At 36.0% G+C, this 24477-nt stretch overlaps 1 protein-coding gene across 4 annotated transcripts; it reads right to left on the bottom strand.

The window, feature by feature from the left end:
- Positions 1–477: 477 nt before the first annotated feature.
- Positions 478–23921, bottom strand: GPR85 (G protein-coupled receptor 85). 4 transcript variants are annotated; one of them, XM_079150863.1, is made up of 3 exons: positions 23500–23921; positions 6943–7586; positions 478–5577 (listed from the first exon to the last, which is right to left on the bottom strand). In XM_079150863.1, exon 3 carries the CDS (start codon positions 5405–5407, stop codon positions 4295–4297), a length of 1113 nt encoding a protein of 370 aa, XP_079006989.1. In that variant the 5' UTR covers positions 5408–5577; positions 6943–7586; positions 23500–23921; the 3' UTR covers positions 478–4294. The 4 variants fall into 4 exon arrangements, with proteins under 4 accessions (XP_079006989.1, XP_079006987.1, XP_079006986.1 ...); XM_079150861.1 differs by lacking the exon at positions 23500–23921 and adding an exon at positions 7816–8262; XM_079150860.1 differs by lacking the exon at positions 23500–23921 and adding an exon at positions 8041–8262.
- Between the last annotated feature and the right edge of the window lie 556 nt (positions 23922–24477).

Here is a 24477-nt window from a genome sequence, read left to right as displayed (position 1 = left end):
GATTTTGGAATCATAAATAAACTACAAGTCTGGCAACCATCTATCTTAATTAATCATGTCTTTAGCCAATCTTTGAAACATAATCATCTATAATGTTGATCTTAATATGAATTAACATAAGCTGAGGTATTTTGGTGTTAAGAACATATAGTCTCTGCTACACATGGAATAAAATGAAAACAAAACCATTTAAAATTATCTTAAGGTGAGTCCACAGAAGAGTCTTGGGTTTATTTCCAACTGTACTATGGTAACCCCAGATTCAACACAACTCATTACATGGCTTAGTTGAAAAGTGTATATCTATGTACTTATGGATATGTTTAATTATGTTTGCAACAAAAGTAAATTTTGGAGGCCAAACTAACTTTTCAACTGATAGTATATTACAGTTTTTTGTTTGTCTTGTGTTTTTGTATCCCTAATAAGAAGCAATTAAGATGGCTTGGTGGCAAAATTGAGTAATAAAAAATTTCATCTTTGCTTGGGCATTAGGGGAAGCCCCTGAGATCCTAAGATGCACATAGACAAGTCCTTGGTTTGACTGCACTCTATGCAGGATTCTCATGCTAACATTAGGGAAATCATGAGCATAACAGAAAAGACTCACCTCCATGTCTCTGAAAGGAATTGAAATCTCTATCTTGTGGACATGAATAATTAGGACATGAGGGGAATTTGTACATAGAATCAATAACATGGAAACTGGTTCCAAAATACAGTTGTAAATATTCTAAGTGTGGGTGAAAGAGGCCTGATACTTTGAGTAGAATAAGGGGCTTCCCTCTGAGTTGAGGGAGTATGATGTGGGCAATCCCAAGAAATGCTGGACAAAAATAGGAAAAGACACTAAAAGGAAAATGGAAAGCAGTCAACTTATGATTGTTAATACCTGTTCCATCTTAACAATGTTCACTATCTTAACAGTAATAACTCAATGCTTTTACATATTTGGTGTTTCCTTCCCACTAGACTAAGAAATCTAAATGAGAAACTGTTCTGCTATGTTTTCCACTGTGTCCCTAGCACCAAGGTCAGTGACCAGCACACATTTACTGAACAAATGAACAAATGAGTAAACAATACAGGTAGCATTCATGGAAGTAGAGACAAATGGATAAGTGGCCATATCCATGTGTTAATAGTAACAAATCAGTTAAAGTCCAGGAAATTGTGGATGTTGAAATCCAGTCAACTAACATCTAAAGAAGATAATTCAGTCAATAGATTGTCCTATCTACAAATAATTTTTAATCTACTCATTTTGATTAATTTTGTTATTTAAATGGGGCCTGTGTGAGAAACTGGGAAAGTCACTCACCTCCTTCTGTGTTAGTTAATATCTGCATGAGACTCCACAGTCAAGACTGAATGCCTAACTAGCCAGGCATCTCACAAATAAATCCATTATGCACAAAAGGAACCAGATGAGAAAGTATAGACACATCCATGCAAGCACATCACCATTATGATGGAAAACAATTTAAAGACAGTTCATTTCCAATGTGTAATTACTCCAAGAGGGACACATTATTATTGATAATGAGTCTTTCTCACTGGGAAGTTGGATTCCCTGATGGGAATGCATTTGTATGGGTTGAAGATCAGTAAAATTTCAAGTTTAATTAGTTACAAAATGTTTTAAAATATTGAATATTAGAATGGGTGCCAAAATGGACAATTTGATTTAGTCATAAAGACAATGAGGCCAACTTTTGTTTTGTATGATTACAACCATTAATTACTGATTTACAAATGGCATTCATAACTAGGAATAGGTCTTATCCACTGCTTCCTCCTTGGCCTGTAAATGCCAAGTTAGTAAAGAGCAGGCTGAAATGAGTCACTACAGTTCAGCTGTATTCACTGCTTACTAGGGCTGGTCACTTGCCCAAACTGAATTTGTTTTTCTAAGCAGCTAAGTAGAGGTAAATAGCTTTGCTTATGTTTGCTCTCGATTCCTCAGGCTCCCTACTCTTAATTTCCACCTCAGTTTTCTTATCCATGTAGTGAAGGTGAGTCTTGGTAAAACCTTTTCTCTCTCCTCAAGATTATTGACTTTTCTACCAATTGCTGATATTTGAACCTCTACATGGAGTTCTCCATAAGGGTAATTATTGTAATTATGTCTCTCCTGTAAATGTTTTCAAGATGGACACATGTTATCAGACCATCTTTGGATAACATTTTCTTTATTGTGTTCTATATAACGGTTTTAGTACCAAGAAGGAGACTTTATTGCTAGATCAAACTCTCTGTTGTGCATTAAACTTTGTCTCAAATTCAATCAACTTTGGTATAAAGTAAAAATAAGGCCCGAGTGCTCACTAAATCATGGCTTGAGCTGTCCTTAGAAGAGCAAAACTCAATAGTTGCATTATCATTTAAATAATTCAATTACTTTTTTCTTTTTTATATTGATATTGTATTTATAGAACAATAGCAATAAAAATTCTATTTCACTAAATTCCTGATTTTATATTTTTAAATGAAAAAAAAAAAACCATGAATAAAACAAAACAATGAAAAAGAAACAAATATAATAACTTCCTCTGGTTTTGTTAATGTTATTGTAAACAAGTTATATATTCAGAACCCAAGATTTCTACTATGCATCAAATTAAAGCGTGATAATTATATTAAAATTCTGAGCCAACCAATTAAACAGGTGCATATTTCTAAGTATGATATGTACATAAGAATAGAGGGATGATTATGAAAAGTTATCAAATAATGCTTTTATAGGTAATATATCTTTTTCAGCTTTATGCTATCATTCAAACATTTTCGGTTTCAGATTATAGTAGCTATAAAAACAAATAAAAATTTTAAATAATAATAAAGTTAGCCTTCCTACTTTGTGCTTGCCTCCCAGATTTTTTTAAAAAATTGATTATTATATGCCAAAAATGTAAAATATATTCCAAGAAAATTAAGAGGCTACACAGATAAATTTTGGCAAATGCAACTTTATATTGAAGTTCACACATCTGTTTCTTAAAGAATGAGACTCACAGAATCTAATGTATTTTTAAAATACCAGAAATCATATTATAAGCTTTCACAAGTTAAAACTGAAATAATTTAAACGACCAATACACTGAATGTGCAGAAAGTATAAACAAGACTGTGCCTTCCATAGAATAAATGCTTCACAAATTGTGCAGGATGTCATACTAAGGCTGTGGTCTCCCCTTGATAGCTGACTTAAAATATAAACATACATCAACTGCCTGCTCCTTAGAACACTCTAGAATGGGTAGCACACCTCAGAAGAAAATCTCATTATTCTAGTGATGTGCACCTTAATTTTCAAACCATGTGAGGAAAAGGAAAAAAAGAGTATTAAATGATCTTCCATGCACTTCCAGATGAATGACCATGACCAGTTACTGATTCGATGTCCCTTGCGTATTTGCTCCAATGCTAAATAAGATGAAGGATACTAGATAACCCTTTAAGGCAACATGTGTTTATTCTGCATTATTAGAACCGCTCAGTTGTGACTGGCTGGTATCACTGATGTTGCCTCCCAGACCAATATCTAGCATTTGTAAAGTATAAATGAATTGGAAAACCTTTATACTAAATCAACAGAAACCACATAATACAGCTCAATGCTAGCAATTTCACTAGTAGGTAAGGAAAGTGGTATTTAGAAATAGCAATGTATTAATACAAAAAAAAAAAAAAAAAAAAAAGGTAAACTCTAATCGCAACCAATAAACTGCTTTGGAATCTCCCCAAAACTTACAAGGCGATTTTTAAAGTGTGATATTCCAATAATTCATGGCACATCTTTAGTGTATTACAGTACTTTTAAGTCCCCAAATAGTTTAGTCTTTGCAAAAGAAAAATAGTATGAAATGTTTTAAAGTCTTCAAACTTCTAAAATTAGTTTTTATCAACACATTTACCTCATGTCAACTTAATTTATTAAGATGTCCAATGCTAATTTTTTTGATGTTTTTTCATACATAGTGATATACACAGCATTTAGCACTGATACTTAGCACCTGCTACTTTCATTATCTAGTTTTCAACCACAGAAAGAAACTTAGGGCAGTGGTTCAGTCCTTTCTTAATTACAAACCTTCACCAGCAGTCAGCAGGATCACTCTGAGATTTAAAATAGGATTATAGGTGAACTATTGCAAAGATTGCAGAATGTTGCCCAAATCCTTGTAACTGCTGATCCCATTCTTGAATTTCTTCTCAAGATATGGCTACGGGCCACAATTGCTTAGCAGAGAAGGTTAGTGTTTCACAAGGCTAAAGATTTACAGATGCTCCCTCATATAACACAGTAAGGTTCCCTTGGTAACCTGGATTTTCTGCAGTAAAGAAGGGTTGTGCTGAAACAGCGCCTCAGCTCCCTGTTGGAGAAAATGCAGACAAAAGGATTGATTCCTGCTTGGGCAAAACTCATCCAGACAGCGGCTGTTAGAAATCCCCCTGGTACTACAGGCCCTCTTGCAAAAACTCTCCAATAACAGGCCACCAGGTAGGGGCCCCATAAGGTTAGGAAGAGAAAAGTCATTATATAGAACATTCTGCTGATTCTTTTCTCCATTTTGAACTCGTCTAAGACCAACAGCCTTCTTCTGCCTGTGGTGTTTGCATTTTGCCTGATGCCCAGCAAGGTGGGTGGCGTGGGACCCCTTCCAAATCCTGCTAGCCAATTGGCAGCTGCCTGGCCACTGGCTCCAGGACCATGAAAAGTCCAGTTCTGGCTGACTGCTGCTACAAACTGGACTGGCTTCATTTTCCTTCGATCGTGGACAAAAAATATCAGCTTGAGGTAGACAAGCTGTGTGGCTAGGAGGATGAGAGCAAGGAGCAGCATAAATCCTAAGGAATCATTAGCCCTGAAGGAGCGGTGTTGGAAGGTGCACTGATCCTCCTCCCTAATGAATGAATAAGTGCCCACATCTAAAACTGGGGGGAATGCCATGGCCACAGACAGAGTCCACACCATGCAGATCACAGCCAGACACGTCCAAAAGGTCAGCCTTTTTGTATAGAAACGGTGATGGGCGATAGCTAAGTATCTGGTGACACTGATGCAGAAGAGCATGAAAGCAGTGTGGAAACAGGACAAAACCCCCAGAAAAGCAATCACTTTGCAAGTCAGAGTCCCGTAAGTCCAGGTGGAGCCATTTTTGACAGAGTTGAATACAAATGGAAAACAAATTGCAGATCTGAGGATATCTGAACAGCAAAGATCCAGCAGAAAGTAGTAAGGTGCTCTATGCAAGGTCTTATCTTTCACTAGCAAAATGGAGATCAGAAGGTTGCCCACCACGCTGACTCCTATTATGAAACCCAAGGAAGTCAGTTTCAGAAAGGCTGTTAGAGGCGAGAGATTTTGCAAAATGTTGTCAGCTGCATGGCTATAGTTCGCCATAGATGGATGGAGGATAAAGATACAGCCTCAGTTAAGTCTCATGATCTAGATATAAGAACAAGGAAAAGATAGATCCATACATTTTACTGAAAATGTAATCCACAAAGAGAATTGATCCGATCTGCAGTCATGCTTCCTCTTTTCTTCCATTTGATTTGCCATCAGAATATCTGGAAAAAAAAAATGAGCTATCAGTTCTTAAGTTAACAAGTAATGATGTCAGTGCTAACATGAAGATGTTCATTTATGGGGAAGCAAATAAAGTTTTAATTTCAAATAGATTTTGCTTTCATAAGTATTTTTGCCTGAGGTTTCAAGGAATTAGCTTGTTTAGTTTTCAAGCTAGGTGATTTTAAAATGTCCCTATTCTGGAGAATATACATTTGAATGGGTATTGAGGATAGAAGGAATAAAATGTTCCAGTCATAAATTATGCCAGTCTAAGATTTAATCACTGGTATTGCAATGGAATCTACAAGATTGGTTTTGGGAGACAGAAAGACTACCTACATTTTTCTGAGGTGTGTTAGTACTGTCAGTGTTTTATAGGCAGCTTCCTTGCTCATATGGATCCAAAGAACCCTGCAAAATGTGTGTCTTTTAACTCAAGTGCCACTGTTCATGCTGCATAAGAGTATATGTTGATTCATTTTAAAGCATAATTTTACTACAAGACTTCAAAATTAATAGGAAGTTTTCCCAAGATTAGATGTGATTTAATCTTTTGTCTTTCCCTCTCTATCCCATCCCCCCATTTTTGTCAAATCTTGTTTCTTTTAAGCCCACACAATTATTAAAAATGGTTATTGTAAATATTGGCCAGGGAAACACACCCAAAGGAATAATGCACTTCCATCTGTAAACCCTGGCTGCCTAGATTCAAATGAATATAACACGAATCTGTATCTCTTAGGCAATTATGCCCTTCTCATTTACACTGAAAATCTACGTTGCAAATTCCAAGTGGCTTCATTTTAAAACAAAATGCACATTGTCTCTTAGGTGCCTGGGAGCTACATCAGGGAAATTGGTTTTCTCTGTTATTCCCAAGAAGCATGTTTCCTTAGCCACTTTTCACTTGCCGGGGATATGCTGATGGAAGCCCAGGCAAAACTGCGTTCGATGATTTTAATTTCCCCACCGGTACATCTCTGGGTAAATACCGATCGCATCATGCAACATTACGAAACCTGAAATCCGCCACCCCTGGATTTATAATGGGGGGAGGAGGGGGGAGGGGGAGAGAGACATGCATTACATACGCGAAGATGGGGAGAGAGATTGCCTCTGTGCTGCAAGGGAAGGGTTTCGGTGATTCGCAGTCTGATATTCCTGTCTTGCAACGCTTTCCAGAAACGAAGCTCTCAATAAGCCTTACTGAAGATGCATTGTCTGAATGTACTTCCATTATGCAGTTTATTATAAAAAAAAAAAAAAAATCCCTCAGGGGGGGCTCTTTCCCCGTGAACCTGCAGTTTCATCAACACTGTGCAAACCCCCTCCCCCCAAACTTAACCAAGAGTATATCCTCCTACCTGTTGGTGTTGGATATCCCGGCAGACTATAGCTTCTTCTTTCTATAAATTGCTGATTTTTTTTTTTGCCTTAGTGCCTTGACTGAGCATCCAGGCAGGGCTCGGCGGCGCCTGCGCGCTGGAGCCTCCTTGAGCTCCAGCCGCGTCCTCCCCTGTCGCAGCGGCACCGTCTCCCCCAGTAACGCAGGGTCCGCGGCGGCGGCGGCGGCGGCGGCGGCGGCGGCGGCAGCGGCGGCGGCGGCGCGGTGGCGAGGGCGGCAGCAGGAAGGCAGCCCCTGTGGAGCCCCAGGAACCCTTTCGCGTCTCCAAGAGCTAGCTGGGTTTGTTGAATGCCCTGTCCAGTTCAACTGACAAAATTAGGCTTTTGTCCCCTTGTGGCTGCTTCTGAACTTTTCCCTCCCCGCATTTTAAGTGGGGGCTTGGAAAGGCTCATTCAGGACCTCAGGCCCATCCTCTTCCCTTAGGGCAGCGCACGAGGAAGCCACCGTGCCCGGGACGCCCGCCCCCTCCCCAGTTTCCCGGAACCCTCGACTTCCCGGAACATTTTCTTCCTTTCTCTTTTAGGGTAGTCCAAAGCATTGGAAGCTTCTTTTGGAATTCTTCTTAAATGATTTCCTCTGCTGACCTTTGAATTTGCAGGTTAGCTGGAGGGGGTGGGGATTGGGGGGAGGGAGAAAGAATGAAGAAAGAAAGAAGAGAATTTAAAAAATAGCACAGTCAAAAAGCTTGTCAACGGGGAAAAAGGGAAAGCAGGTTAGGGCAGCCCTGTCTTTGTTAGTCATCATCTATTTCCGAATGCACGCAAATCTGCGTTTTAGTAGGGAGAAGCTAACTTCGGAGGACAATTGCAAAAATAATTTACATTCATTCTACCTTAATGGAGATGACTAAAGAATCATTCGGCGTACGAAAAAAAAATTAAATGGTTATTTTTCGCATTCCACCCCACTGAAGAACATCCTTTCTTTTCCCTTTTTTCAAGTTCGGATGACCAATAGGTTGGTGATGTCAAAGCAGTTGTGTGTATGAGTTTCCTTTTCCCCCCTTTGTTATTACAGATGAAAAATACCAGGAACATAACGAATACATAAAACTTACACCAGTCCAAACGGTCCGATGATATCACAAACACCACATATAGTCTGATACCTGGGTGCTTAGGGATGCCTCTAGAATCATGCATTTCCTTATTTTACGATTTCCGAAGAGTTTTGTTTGTGAGGGTGGTATAAGATTTCAAACCACCACCACCCACTCCCCACCCCCTAAAAGCAAGCAGACATGCTTTCATTAATCCTCAATGTAAAACGTCTGCTTCTCTTCCTGCAAGCTTATTGCTTTATAATAACCTGTTAATGAAACAGAAAAAATAAAAATCTTCTCTACAGTAATAATTTGATCTCTAGACAGCAGTAAAATACCTCACTGCTGGGTGGTGAGACTGTGACATTCGGGAGAACTCAAGCCAATCAGCGTACAGATAATATAGGTTAATTTACATATTGCATTTCTATTGGACACACCGAGGTAAAGCTTTCGCTGTTTAAAGCTTAAAAATGAATACTTCACTGTCATGATGTCACAGTCGTTACACAAAGCCCAGTGTTACCAATACTAAAACATTGTTTAATTTCCCTGATTTGATTTTAGATATCCGTACCTGTTAAAAAAATGGATAATGTTTTGTTTAAAAAGAAGAATATACATAAGGCACTTAACTTTGGTATTCTTTTAACCTAGCAAAATCAATACTAAAGCTGTATACTGAAAGTAACTTGAGGACATTTCAATCCAAGTAAAAAATTTTGCTTTTTAAAAGACGAATTCAGCAGAAATCAAAACTATATGCTTATTTGCACCTTTTAAATGAATTTCGAATTCTTTTTTTAATTGAAAATAATTGAACTTTCTTTTTGTTTGCAAAACAAATGAATTCGGAACTCAAAACTATGATACTTTGCAACTGCTAAGTGAAACATCCAGTTTGTTTTTATAGAACTACAAAATTCAATTTATTCTTTTGCTTCCCAATTATTGTCTCAAAGTACTTTTCAAAGAACGATTGATTACTGAATTTTTAGAATAAGAGACTTAAGCTTTCAAAGAGTTATGATGGACTAAATATTAGGTCGTATGGACTAGGGGAGAGCTATCCGAAAGTAAATTAAGAAGGTGACTTTACTGTCAGGCAGTAAGGCAATAATTTACTCTGCAGAAAGTTATAGGACTAAGATCCAAGAGTTTTTACTAGGCTTGTACATTAGGAAGTAGATACTGAATCCTTAAAAATAATAGAGAATGTATGTGTGTATAAAACATTCTTTTATATCCACGTCTTAGGGTATATTGAGCTAATTTTTTTTTTATCCTTTGCAATTGAGAAGTTACCTCCAGTAGCTCTTCAGTTTTTCCAGCTGTTAGATGAGAATGTCATTTTCTTGCCTCACAAGGGGCCTCAAGAAATTAATGAGATATTTTCCATTTAGCTCATTAACTCTACTGGAGAAAACATTGGAATCTCCTTCTTCCATCAACAGGGATTAAAAAATATGTTCAATAGATGACAAAATTTCATATCATCTACAAGTTCTAAAATGTGAAGTGTTGCTTCAAATTGTTCACATCATAGGGTTATTTGATCTTAGCTAATTTCTTTTTTGATTCCTTCTATCACTAAACCTAGAAAAAATTGATTTTCAGGTTAAGAGTAAAGGAACAACAAACACAACAAAGTACTTTATACCCTAATCCTTGTGTCTGAGGATTTTAAAGGTTTTCAAGCTCTTGGCATATTACATTTACTGTATTGATCACTGCATTAGGAAGAGAGATGCAATTTGCTTAATTTGGTTCTTGTAATAAATATATACAATTTTATCTTAAAAAGCAACCACCTTCTTTTTGATATTAATCTATTTCAGGCTTTTGCCAAATGATGCATAGACTCATGATGAACAAACAGTTTTTGTTCTATGTATCGTTTATGTGAAAATGTATGTCAGAAAATAACAACCTTGGGTGTAGAGAATGGTCAGCTTGAAGAAAATATTCTAAGAAAAGATTTTTAAGTATTTATTTAAAATGTCATTTCTTCTGCTTAAAGCTTGACATTAAAAATTTAAAACAATATCTTTGGGGTTCTCAACTTTTATCAAAATCTAAAACAATATGTGAGAAAGAGCCTTTTATAAGTTTTCTGGAAGCTGTGTTGGCCACAAAGGTTCCCGTGGACACTTCTGCATAGAAGCATTTTCTGATAGATTATTCAAAAATAATTCATTAACCTAGAATTTGTGACCTGTAACACAGGGAAATTATACATTTTTATTCTGAAAATATTTTTCACATTATAGTTGCTGCAAAAAGTGATCTTTTTCACCATGACATCTAAGGAACTGAAACTTTTTAGGACATTGTGCTTGTCTATTTCAGAAGCAGAAATCAAAAGAATATACTAGACCTAAAGAACTACCACTGGATTAAAATTGTGCCTCAGGATTTGGGAATAATTATAATTGCGAACATCCCAACAATGAGATTTCTTCAGAATTTCAGCAAATTTTTTAAAAGATTAGGAATCTGGCATGTTCCTTTCCAAAATGCTTAAAGACTCATTATTTGCAAATCTTTCTCCCTGCTCTGCCACAAAACAGGTGCCAAAGTGTTAATATAGTTATCTTTTAATTTTAAGGCTAGTATCTCTAAGAAATTTTTTTTCACTTTTCAATTTAAGACCCAGTTTTGAAAACTCAACAATTCATTTTCTGTGACTTGTATGTAGACAATGGCCTACTCTCTGAGAACTTTGAGACTTGCTTCTTCATTTCATTTAATAAACATTTGTTGGCCTCCTTTTCTATATGCTGTCCTGTGCTCGATCTTGCAAAAAACAAAAAGTCAAGAAGTGGGACAAGCAGTTGCATCAAAGTAGGGAAGACTTGAGCTGGTAAAAGTGGAGGGTGTAAATGAACAGAAACAAAAGGATGGATCTCATTGGTACGAAGGAGTCATGTTTCTTATGAAGTGATTAAAGGGGGAAGCAAAGGAGATTGAAAAGTTAAGAACTGACTCTCAGAGTTGGATAAAGGGAAGTCAGAAGACTCCATTAAACAGAAGTGGCAAAAGTAAAAAAGTTGAAGATGGAAAACAATGAGTTCATTTTAAATGTTTTGAACGTGACATGCTGGTGGGATATTCAAATGCTGAAGTTTTATGTGCAGTTGGAAATGAAGAGACCCAATTCAGAAGTACCCAGGTGATGGAGAATCTGGGGAATAGGCTGTGAAGGGCGTGATTGTTGAAAGAAGAGGCTAAAGTTAGACAAACAAACGTGCCCATTCCATTCCATTAAAATAAACAACAAAACTAAGAGAATGTCTACATTTAAAAAGAAGGAGGAGTCATGAAAGAACCAGAGAAACTGAAAGGAAGGAGGAAAGGGAGTTCAATGTCATAGACCCAAGGGAAAAGAGAATTTAAAGAAGCAGGCCATCAGTGCAAATTTTGACTAGGAAGTTTATTTTTAATCAGTGCATTATTGTTATGCACACTATTGGGATTCATTTTGATATAATTACACAAGCACAGACTATAATTTGCCCCAATTCAGTCCCCAGTTCTTCCCCCTTTCCCTGCCTTTCTCCCTCCCTTTATTCCCTTTCCTCTACAGGTCTTCTTTCTACTTATTTTTAATTAGTGCTTTAAAGATATACATAAAGGTGAAAAGCACTGTGATATCTTTACAGATGTGCATAGGATAGTTTGGTCAATTTCATTCCACTGCTCTCGATTTTCCTATCCCTCCTCCCTCCCCCCCCCCCTTAATTTTCTTCCTCTACCTACTGATCTCTTTTCTATTTTCATCGGATTCCCTCACTCCCTTTCCCCACTTAATTTGGTCTAGCTCTCACACATAAGAGGAAAACATTCAACTCTTGACTTTCTGGTCTGGCATATTTCACTTAACATGACATTCTTCAGTTCCATCAGTTTACCAGCAAATGCCATGATTTCATTCTTTTTTATGACTGTATAACTCCATTGTGTACCTATACCACATTTTATTTATCCATTCTTCTGTTGATAGGCAGCTGATCTGGTTCCATAACTTGACTACTGCAAAATGTACTGCTATAAACTTTGATGTGGCTACTATCGTAGGTTGATTTTAGATCTTTTGGATAAATACTGAGGAGTGGGATAGCTGGGTCATATGTGGTTCTATGACTAGAAAGTTTAGAAAGACGATGAATGAGAAGATATCCTGGGGTTGGTGATGAAATTAGAAACCTTTGAGAGAGAAATTTCAGAAAAGCAAGTCAGACTAGAAGGAATTGAAAAGTGAGGGGCACAAGCTTAAAAGCCTATAACATCAGCCTAAGAAACACTTTGCTGTTAATGACAGTGCTGTCTCAGTGATAAAGGTTTTATTGAATTCTCTTGATGTTTTATGAACAAAATGATAGTTATTTGAGTAAATAAACCATGTCTTCTTCTTCTGGAAATCTTTAAAACTCTTCTTCTATTACACATTATTTAAATGTGATACTGTAAATGAGGAGAAGAGCAAATGCAAGTTTCTCTCTACTAATGCCTTATAAAACTTTAGAGCTTAGAGAAAAAGCCCTTGGTCTGTTAAAATATTCTAAATTTTCTTATTCACCTTTGCACTCATATTTTAGATGCATTTAAGTTCAGTCAGAAGGAAATCAAAATGACTGTGTATGTGTGTTGGGAGGGAAGGTAGGAAGAAGAAGCAAGTGTTGGTAAAATGATTAAGAAGTGAGAATTTAATTTTTAGGTTAATGGAGAGTCACACAGAACTTACATGGATTGTAAATTTTCACAAAATAAAAATGCAATGTAATTTTTAAAACTCTAGAGATGCAAGGTTTTTTTTCTTTGATTATTCAGAGGTTACTTCAATCTTGCAGCACATCAAGGTCATTATTATCAGCACCAGTTATACAATGATATGAGTAGATTGGGGTTATTTAAGCTTTGTAGTGTTTAACTTTTTGACAAATGGGCATAATTAAGGCATGACTTAAGTAAAGAATGTTATCTTAGACTTTAAGAGTTCCCATATTGACCATCCCAAACTGCAATCGGATTTTCATTTCTCTTAATTTTTAAGCGTTATTATTTTCTGTTTACAGAAGTATAACTTTATAAAACAAAAACAAAGACAAATCAAATTTCACACCACTCATAAACATGTTTACTACGTTAATGTGTTAACATTTGGTTAAAATGGAAATGTGCTGACTTTGTATTAAAAAGAACTTTACTACATCCTTGAGGTAGCGTTGTTTCACTCACTCAACAAATGTCTTAGTCTCCACTAGAGTGCTTGAATATAAGACCTAGTGTTTGTTATTGTTCTTCCTTGGTGCTCCAAAAGAACCTGACACATAGAGGATGCCCAGTTTGCTTTGGTTGAAAGGGTGATTATGAACCTACTATGTAAAGGGTTCTGCACTAGGTGCTGTGGGGAAGATGAAAAAGGAAAAAGACAGTGACACAGGCTCCAATTGGACTCTATGTTTTTCTTAGTTGAATAAGGGTGGGGTAATTATTTGTATTATGGGTAGAAAATTTTCTTGACCAAGGATTTTCTCTGGATTTGGGGGAGTTTTATTTGCTTTTTAGTCTTATTACTTTAGCATTTACACAATTCTTATTTGCCTTACTACTCAGTAATTTCAAACCATTTTCTAATAACTTAATGACTCGCATGCAGAGATGAGCCAAGAGCAGATATCTTATGCTTTGAGCTTCTAACTTGGGGCTAAAATACATTTAAAAATATCTGTAGCCTTCATCTGGTTTTGAACTTATGGTCTTTAGTATTTTAATAGTAAAAGGGTGGCATATACTTAAACAAACAAGCAAAAAATACAACCTAATATATCAGCACAGAGGTAAAAATCTCAATAATATAAATTTTTTTCATTGATGAATACTGTTGAATTATACTTGGTATAAAACTGCCTCTGTAAAGCCAGATGAACTTCATTCTGACTTAGCATATAAATAAGCCTAATTTAAGATTATATTCTTGCAATAAGTATCTGAATTACAACCAATGATAGCAGCTGAATCTCAGCCTATCACAATCTGCTAAAATGACATCCAAATTTTGCAAATGCCTGAGATATGACCAATCAAGATGTCTCTCAGGGCATTTCTTTTTGCTCTCTATAAATATTGCCTACATAAGTTGCTGGATGGAGCTCTCCAAACTTCTCCTAGTTCTGAGTGCTACCCAATTCATGAATCATTCTTTGTTCAAATAAACTGCTAAATTTAATTTGTGTGAGATTTTCCTTTTAATAATACTCTCTGTTCTGATTTTGCCTGTGGTTTATTTGTAATTTTCTATAGACAAAAGAACAAAAGGTATTGAAACAGAAACTGATCATACACCTAGAAAAAGACTTTCTAAGGATGATATTACTCTTGATAAAATCAGCATAATCTTTTTTTGCATTTTCTTTGTATTTCTTCTTTTACGAGGTATACATTTTTCTTCTTTGCCAGGCATATAAATTAGAGATGAATATAAGAAGTTCTTATAAAAATTGCTGATTCATCTTATTAATTAAATAAAAAAAAAAAAAAACTACCAGCCAAATCACTCTTTAAGTCCTCTTAGTTTGAACAAAGATCAGATATTATGATAGTTTGTAATCTGGAATAGAGAAGCATAAAGCAATACTTCCAACAACTCAAAATACAGTAGCAGCTCACTTTGAAAAGACAAAAATTATGGTGGGTATATAAAATTCTACTGCATAGAATTTGGATGGGATTGCCTTTTTCCTTTATCTGATCTAGAATCATAGCATCCTGCATTGGCAGTTGGTTTGTGATTTATAGCAGTTGTTTTCTGGCATGGCTATAGTTAATAAATCATTAATCATTTCCATGGAGTATAAAGAATACTTTTGCATGCATGCATTAAGAAAAAGTTTCTTGTTTATAGAGATTCAAAATACCAAATGTCTTATATCCATAATCTCTAAAATCTGGACTTCTCTCTGTTGGTCATCATCTCTTTAAAATGTCACTCTGCTGCATAGGGGTGTCAGACAAACAGGCTTAGGGGGTGTAGGTGGGAATGAACTCATGCCTAGAGTCCAATATTTGAAGTATTTTTATCTATAGATTGTATATCCTTTAATAACAATCAAGACTTCAGAAGAGAGCTAACATTTTCTAACATTTTCAGAACTAGTTGCTACTTGTCTGAGCAAACAGCTGTCTAGGAAAGCTGAAGTACTACAGATTAGGCATCCAAATAAATGATTTGTCCTTGTGTGAGAATTCTCGGTGTGAAAATTTCTGGCAGTTTCAATTAGTGGAGTGTCTCTTCCAGTCACTATGAGGTTGTGGCATGTAGTTCCAAGACTGTCATTTTGTTCTACTTGTGTCCAGTCACAGGTCTTTGTAAGTTCCCGGTCTTCTCCAGAAGATTGATTCTAAAGGAACCAAGGGTCTCTTGGAATTCTTTCTTAGTAGATAATGATCAATTAAAGTAACTTCATCATATAAAATTTAAAATTCCCTCTCAATCAGGCATTCAGTAGTTCAAGTATATTCTGCATACTTGGTATAAATGTACACAATATATATAAATTATAATACAAATGTATATAAATGTATACAGGTCAAAGTATACATTTAGCTTATCCTTATATACAACAACCACATACACAGATGCTTCAATGCTCAAAATATTTGTAAGTGCCTGAGTAAGGGATTAAAACCTAGTTGGCCTAGAGATGAACCCAGCAAGTCTTTTCTACTATGCAGCCTCTTCAACATTCAGCCTCCATTAAACCAAGTCAATGCATTGACCAATCTGCTCTCTTCTTACAACTTAGTACTAAAATTTGATTTTAAAATACCCTTATGAAAAATACATGTAAAATCGCACTTTTATCTTGGGGCTCTTAAAGTCTTCACTTTCCAGTTCAGGATTTGTTTTTTCCCATTCATGCACCGTTAGTTCCTGTGAATCCTAATGGGAATTAAGCACATAAATCCTTGACACATGGTTGATAGACTAGGAATCCTGCAGAGATGGCACTTTGGTATGTAGTCTTTTTGTAATCTACTCTATAAATGGTTTGGCTTTTGTGCCGTCTGGCATCAAATAGGTGAGATTCTTGCCGGGGATTCCATAATGATTCTTAATACTGTCCTACAGAACATACATAAATTGACATTTGGTGAAGAGATGAAGTGAATTTTTTCTTATAACTAAATGATATTTTAGCAAAAAGTCAAGAAAGTTGGATGGATGGATGGCAATATCACCCTCAAACCTGTGTATATACACACATGCTTGACATTTAACCTGTTCTCTGAATAATTTTGTTGTTGCATAGCCCTATGAAGACAAATCTGTGTCTGTGCTGATTGTTCTTGTGTCCCTGGTGCCTAGAATAGTGACTGGCACATGATAGGCACTCAGCAATTCTTACAGAAATAAATAAATCAGTGTTTCTATTTTAAAAATCAGTAAAATTAAGAATTAATTGACTGTCTTTTGCTTCTATTTATCCTAACAAATCTTTGAGCACATATGGTACTTGGCAAATAAATTAAAGAATAATATCTTCCTTCTACTGGGAGCTGCACCATATATTATGGCTAAAATCTTTCTCTTACAATAGATACAAATATTTTTTAAAGTACAATATGTTGTACAAAGTTCCAAGTCAACAGAAAAATTATGCAGTATCAAAATTGTTGAAACTTCAAGTTAAATGCGTAGTATATGTGCATATCCCCAAATTTGAGAGTAAGGTTGGCATCAACCCTGAGTTTTTTGATTTTTACTAAAACTTCACTTTGGACTTTACTCTGTAATAGGATAAAAAATTATTCACTGGAGACAACATACTTGATCAATATCCTGTGGTGAGGAATTGTGAAAGCTTAACTCATATTTACCCTGGCAGGACCCAAACTTTGTAATAACCACTAGGGTTGACTAGATTTATTAACTTTTTAGAGATGAACATTTATTAATATTTGCCTAGTTTTATGTTTTATAAATTAATTTTAAATATATTATTTCACTGGATTCTGGCTTATAAGTATCATTCTTTCAATATAAAAAATGTTGAGAGATATGAAGAAGTCAGAACACAATCTCTGACTTAAGGTGGTTCAATTAAAATTTTTTACTTATAATGGTGTGAAAGCAATATGCTTTAAATAGAAACCATACTTTGAATTTTGAATTTTGACCTTTTCCTGGCTAGTGATGTGTGATTCATACATTCTTTTTTTAAAAAAATGTTTAGTTATAGATGGACACAATACCTTTATTTTATTTACTTCTGTTTATGTAGTGCTGAGGGTCAAGCCCAGTATCTCACTCTACCACTGAGACACAACTCCAGCCCCAGTACATACATTCTTGAGACACTGGACAGCAGTGAGCTTCATCTCTCAGCTAGCTATGGGATCACTAGAATAAACTAAACAAACAGAACTCTTTAACATGCATTTATTAACTACCTTGGTTTTCACAAAACCTTACAGGATGGGCTCCATAATTCCATTTTATTGGTGAGGAAATCCATTTCACTTGAGGCATAGAGACATGTAGCAATTTGCCAAGGTTAGTGGAAAAGTTGGGATTTATGCTAAGTGACTTACCTAAAGAAGTGGTAAAACCTGAAACTTGATTTAAAATTTTCTGACACTAAATATTATATACTCTCATATACCATAATCCTTCTAGAGTCTGAACCAGTTCTATTCATAGATATTTAGCATGAATCAAATCATTTTAAATATTCTACTAATCAAAATAAAAAGTTGAAATAGATAAAATTAATTTGAATAATATATTTTATTTAGCCCAATATATCCAAAATTGTATTATACCAACATGCAATAATACAAAAGTATTAAAGAGATGTTTTACTTTTTTTTTCTAAGTTTTCAAAATTCAGTGTGTATTTTACAACATTCACAACACATCTTGATTAAGATTAGCTCTTCAAGCCAGCTCTTTACACCAGGTTTAAGGGTATGAAAAAATCGTGAAATGAGACAGATATCATTATCCTATGTATATGTATGATTACACGAATGGTATGAATGTACATTGTGTACCACCACAGAAATGAAATGATGTACCCCATTTGTGTATAATGAATCAAAATGCAGTCTGTAAAAAATAAATAAATAATTAAAAAATAAATTTAAACTGATTAAAAAAAAAAAGAATAATAAGGCCTGGAGTAGTAAATTTCCATAGTCCCAGAGTTAATCAGATGCATGAAAGTAAGTTAGTGACCAGACTTGAAGAAAGAAATCTGTTACCAAGACTGTGGTAAAGTCTCAGCAGGACTAGAGTGTACGGTTTGGCCCTGAGACCCTCTTCCTCCCTGGTGCCTCTCAGCAGCCTGTCACATCTAGACCTTATGACCACAACTCATGATACTGGGTTGAATCTTTCACCATGAAGGCCAGACCAGCTAGTTTTATTCTCCAGTGAAATACTTGTTAATGTATTTGCTTATTTTTGAAAGTTGTATGACACATAAAGGAAGCAAAAAAGTTCAAATCCCCACCAAGCATAGGAACCCAGAAACTCCCAGTACTCATAAATTTTCTCTGTTTAAATACAGATGGGCTATGGAAAGTGTATTTTCAAAATGTACTTCAGTTTAGGAAGAGGTTTGGGATCCCATAAACTTATGCGTGTTCTCTAAGAGACATTTTATGATTTCATTACAGTTACTCTGGTCACTTACAAGTTTATTATTCTGTCCTCCAGTTTAATGCTAGAAAATCCAGAATGATTCCATTATTTTTATCCTAAACTTATTCAAACCATTCAAGTTACCAAAGCCAGAACTGACCTAAGTTAAATATTAGGTAGGAGCCCAAAGTAAACATTTCTTTCTCAATTATTATTATTTTCATAATCTTATTGCTAGAGTCTATAGGATTTGAATTTTAGAGTTAAGAAAGACTTTGCAAAGTCATCTGACTGATATTTGAACTTTTTTCCTTAAGGTAGTTGTTATGGTATAGATGTGGTGTTCCCTGAAAGCTCATGTGTGAGACAATGAAGAAGGTTCAGAGGAGAAGTGATTGGGTTTTGAGAGTTTTAACCCAATCTGTGAATTAATCCCTATCAGATTAATTCTGAGTGGTAACTTAGTGGTAACTGAAGTGGTAGGGTGTGGCTGGGGGAGGCTTGGCTTTGGGGCATATATTTATATCTGGAAAATGGAGACCTCTCTCTCTGCTTCCTGATCATCATGTGAGCTGGTTCGCTCTGCCATACTCTTCCACCATGATGTTCTGCTTCACCTCAAACCCCAAGGAATGGAGCCACCCTTCTATGGACTAAGACCTATGAAACTGTGAGCTCTCAAATAAAATTTTCCTCCTCTATAATTGTGCTGGTTGTGTCTTTTAGTCACAGCCATGAAAAAGCTGACTAAAACAGTAGTGGTACAATTTTTTATTATTATTGATTTCTTGGAACTCACATATAAAATGAAGTTGTTGTGAGTGAAGCAGCACTGAAGCTGGGGACTGGAGCCATTGTCTGTTACTTTCTTATCGTTTAATTTGGTGGCTCCTAAGGCCTCTCTGCAGAACCTAGGCATCTGATTAACACAATTGTAAAACACTGATTTAGTACCTGCATTTTTTTCTCTTGCCACGTTGATGATAGCCAGAGATTTTAGTTTTAAAATATTTAATCTTTTGAAAAGTTGTGCAGGCATGAATACTAGAGAAGAATCAGTGGAAAGAATAACAAGGAAAATGAACCAAGGTAGGTCAGAATTATAGAGTGGGGTAGAACAAGTTTAAGATTGACTGATTTGATCAATGGTCACATGCTCACTCAAGGAAATTGGACAAGGCATCCAGTTTTGACAGAGATGAGTTTAATGTTAGCAAATAAATATGAGTTAGCATGACATCATCTAAAGCACTAACTGATCTTAAATTTGAATTTGTAGAGTCAAAGCTGGCTATATAGCAGTTGTATGTTCATAAGTGGAAGCCCTAGGGCCTTATATCAGAGGTAGTCAAGAGATAGAAAAATTCTCTAAGATAGGCAGTATGGAGAGAAGAGAAGATCAAGGTCCAAGACTTTAATGAATGAACATTAAAGTATCTGAAGAGTGAAAAAGAATAGTTAAGAAGACAGCAAAAGAATAGTAGAGAGATAGGAGGGAAAGAATCTAAACATTCACAGCCTCTCCCTTTTGACTCCTTTGCCAAAACCACCATCTTGTCTTCCTAAAACCATCACCATAGCCTCTGAATTGGTCTGTCTGTAATACCCTTGCCAACCTGTAGTTTATCCTCCAAAGCACAGAGTGATTCATTAAAAACATTAAATTAGAGCATACCTCTTTCTGCCAGAAACCCTTTAAGGCTTTTCATCAGTCTCAGAATAGAAGCCAAAGTCCTCATCATGGCCTATGCTGTTTGGACCTCTGGTAACACTCTGAACTCATCTACAGTCTGTACCTTCTTCACTGTTTGCTGTGAGCACACAATCATTTCAGGACCTGCTGTTCTCTGTGTGTGCACATTTTCTTCAACAACCACGTGACTTAGTCCTTTACTTTCTTCAGATCTCTGCTCATGTATCGCCTAAGAGAGGTACTCTTCCTGACCATGCTTTATAAAGCAGCATCCCTCCACAAACCTCCCTTTCTATTTTCTTATGGTGCTTTATTTTTCTTGCTATCACTATCATCAACTGGCACATATTTGTTCATTTGTTTAACATCTGTCTCACTAATGTGTAGGAGTCTGATGTTGAATAGACACTCATTGTATAAATAAATAAGAGAATGCAATACTACAAAAGACAAAGGAGCAGATGGTCCCAAGGAGGAATCAACAGAGTCAAGTACATTAGAGAAGCCACAAAGGAAATTAATTAGGAAGAGGGCATTTGAATGACTTTCAGGTTACCAGTGTTCCTGGTGATAGAGAAAATCAGAAAGTGTTTCACCTTTATTCAGAGTTAACCATCTGCTTCTAAGTACTTCCACAGGTGTGTCCATGTACATTTTATGACATATAATAGAGCAGGCTTTGTAACATTGAAAAATATCTTCCTCTTATCTTTATGCAGTGAGTATCTTGAAAACTGTATTGTGGCTTTTCATTTTTGTATCCTCAGCATTTGGTAAATTAACACAGCTAAATGAATGAATTAAACGAGAGGGAAAAGACAAGCAGTACAGGCATAAACAATGGGTATAGACTATTTAAAGGAAAACAACATTGGAAAATGACTCAACTGGATGGTAAGATTTCCCTTACCAAACATACATATGGGTAGGAGATCCCCGTGGTGTGGAGACAGCCTTGCTTCAAATCTATCTCCATCACTAATTAGCTGTGCAATATTGGGGAAAATTACATCCTTTTTGTACCTGAATTTTCCCCTGGTACTATGGAGATAAAGTAGAACCTAGCTCATTGATTTATGGTGAAGATTAAAGGAGATAATTATGTTTGCAAAATATCCCACACAATAATTGCATACAATAAATGCTCAATAAATGTCAGCACTGTTGTGTTTGTAAAACATCCAGCACAATAACTGTTAGGCAATTTTATTATTATCACATAACCAGAAAAAATATTTGGGTGGATATGTGTTCCTGTATATGTGTGTTGGGATGGTGAGATCAGGGGAACTGGGTAGAACCAAGTCCTACTGATATAAGATAGAGATTTGTCTATCCTTACATGGCAGAGAGGAGGAAGAGAAAAGGGAGTGAGGGAGGAAGGGACAGAGAGGAGAGGAGAGAGAAAGAGCACATGCACAGAAGAGATGTCAGGTCTCTTCTTCTTATAAGGGCACTAATCCCATTCACTGGGGCTCCACCCTCATGATGTAATCACTTGCCACAAGGGAAAGCAAAGTTCAGTCCAGATCAAGGGTCAGTGATGTGGGAGAGGAACAGAATGCTGGGAAGGGTGGGACCACTGGAGTACAGAGGTGTAGAGGTACAGGGTAGCAAAGTTCAGACAGCATCTGTCTTTTTAAGTAAATAGGGAGATGGGATCATCTTTATACCTCAGACCTTTTTCTCTCATTGTTTCAACTCTACCTCTCTTAATTTTGATAAAACTGTATCTTATTCAATAAATACTTATTTAAATGAACTGATTTACTGGGGAGGGGAGCTGAGGCATTGAAGAGAGAGAGGAAAGTTTTAGTCTCAGGAGATAGTTCTGGTTCTAAAGAGGACATGCCAGATAAAGAAAAAAAGGATTACGTGGCAGCTGGGAGACTTCAATTAAAGTGAGCATGACTTTTAATTGGACAAAGTATGTATCTCTTTCTTCTTCTTGCTTTTTTTTCTCACTAAGTTGCTGAGGGTCTCAAACTTGAGATCCACCTGCTTCAGCCTCCCAGGTAGCTGGGATTGCAGGTAGGAACCACCAATCTGGTTCTTCTTGCTTTTAGAGCAAGTAAAAAGCACAAGTGAAAATTCACTTCACCTATAAAATTCTTCATTGTAATGAAAGATCTTCAAACTGACCATAGATTCTCTTTAACAGAATAAAAAAGAGAGTAATTTCCTTCCTTCCTCCCTCCCTCCCTCCCTCCCTCCCTCCCTTCCTTCCTTCCTTCCTTCCTTCCTTCCTTCCTTCCTTCCTTCCTTCCTTCCTTCCTTTCTTCCTTCCTTCCTTCCTTCCTTCCTTCCATCTTAGACTGCTGTTATTTGTGTTTACTGAGGACTAAAGGGGAGTAGCAGTGCTGGCATTTACTTAAAAAAAAAAAACAAAACACTACAGCAATTATTTTATGCCAGCATTTTATACAAAAATAAAACACAAACAAACTGGACACGGGCATCTTAGTACAAAATCATGAGTGCTCTTCCTATGCTTCTATTTTATGTTTTTTGGTAATACTAATTTGAATTTTATTTTGATTTGATTTTTTTTTTTTTGGTCTGGCTGCCAAAGTAGATTATATTTTCTCATATTGAATCCTTTATTTTGACATTTAAAACATTTGGACTTTTTATATGGACAGAGATCTTAGAATCAGCCTACAAATGTTTACTGAGTGCCTCTTGTACTAAATGCATTATCCTGGATGTTCAAGAATAATACCAAACCACACACGCACACACACACAAAACAAGTATTTTGCTTTGAAGACTGTTGCTATTATGTCGACATGATTAATTTAATGGACTATAAAGTAAATTTTTAACCTTGTTTTAAGCAGGACTAACCTCCAGGTACATGGTTTAATTGTGTATTTCCAGTGCAGTCTACCCTAGAATCCTCACTCCCTGCTTCTGGTATTTATTCTTCATCCCCCTCCCTAATCCCAATCTCAGGAATCTAATACCAATTAGTATTTCTAAATGGATGTTCTCCCATCCATTTAGACTCCAAAGTCACATTAGCATTCAAAAGAGGGAGCCAGAAAACTTCTAGGGCTTCTAGACCTGGAAGAACATCATTAATTGTCAATTACAGGTATCACAAAAGTCCTGAAGAGTGAGCAATACATACCCATTCTGTTTTTTGTGTGCTTTCTGCTGACTTTCTTTAACTCATGTCATCTATCAAGGAACTGTTTCTGCATTTTTTTTTTTTCAAGCCTGGCCCCACTTCTGAGTGATGTGTTTGGCAAAACCTTTCTTCATATTCCAGTACTGTAACAAAGAGGAATTCTTGTTTTAAGTGCCTGGCAGTAGAGTACATGTTTTGGTAGACAGTTTCTATTCACTTACAGTTTCCTTTAAAAAATGAGGCCCATGGTGATTTGCAAGTGATTTTCCCAGTGCGCTAGAACCTGTTGGCAGCATTGTTAAAACGGGGATCCTTATTTCCTTGACTCCTCATTGGGTGCTCTTTTCATTATATCACACAGCCTTTCCTAGCCATAAACTTCTGTTACTTAGCAACAGAACTGAGGAAAGAAACTCTTCAATGTGTGACTTAGTGCTTATTATTTTAATAATGATCAGATTAATAATATTTATAGATAGCTATCATTATTACTGACCAACCACAATAAGAAGTGTAGGGATCCTTGGACAGATGGTACTTGATTACAATTATGAAAACAATAAGAATAATCTTGAAAACAACAATTCAAGAATATGTGATAATACTTCTTTCACTTTATATGCTGAGTCCTTTTTTTGACCTTCTTACCCACTGCCCACTATAAAAGTACACAGTGACTGTGGGTCTTTTCTCTTAATAGAATATTTGTTATATTCTCTCCCTGGACAAAGTCTTTCTTTACACACCTAGAATTCACTGTCTTTTGTAAACCTAGATCTCTAGCATTTCTGATTCAGTAGTGTATAGTCATCTCAATTACCTTCCACTTGGAAAGGATATTTTTTGGAAGCAAGGAATGACAGAAACTTTAAAAATATATTTATGTACATATTTTCATCTACTGAATTATAATTTAAAAATTAATTTTTAAAAGTCAGTTTCCAACCTAGAATCATTTTCAAAGTATATAAAAATCTA

The sequence above is a fragment of the Sciurus vulgaris genome, assembly GCF_902686455.1.
Source record: "Sciurus vulgaris genome assembly, chromosome: 8".
Taxonomy (NCBI): domain Eukaryota; kingdom Metazoa; phylum Chordata; class Mammalia; order Rodentia; family Sciuridae; genus Sciurus; species Sciurus vulgaris.
Note: the sequence above shows the minus strand (reverse complement) of the source record. Positions and strands in the feature narration are given on the sequence as shown.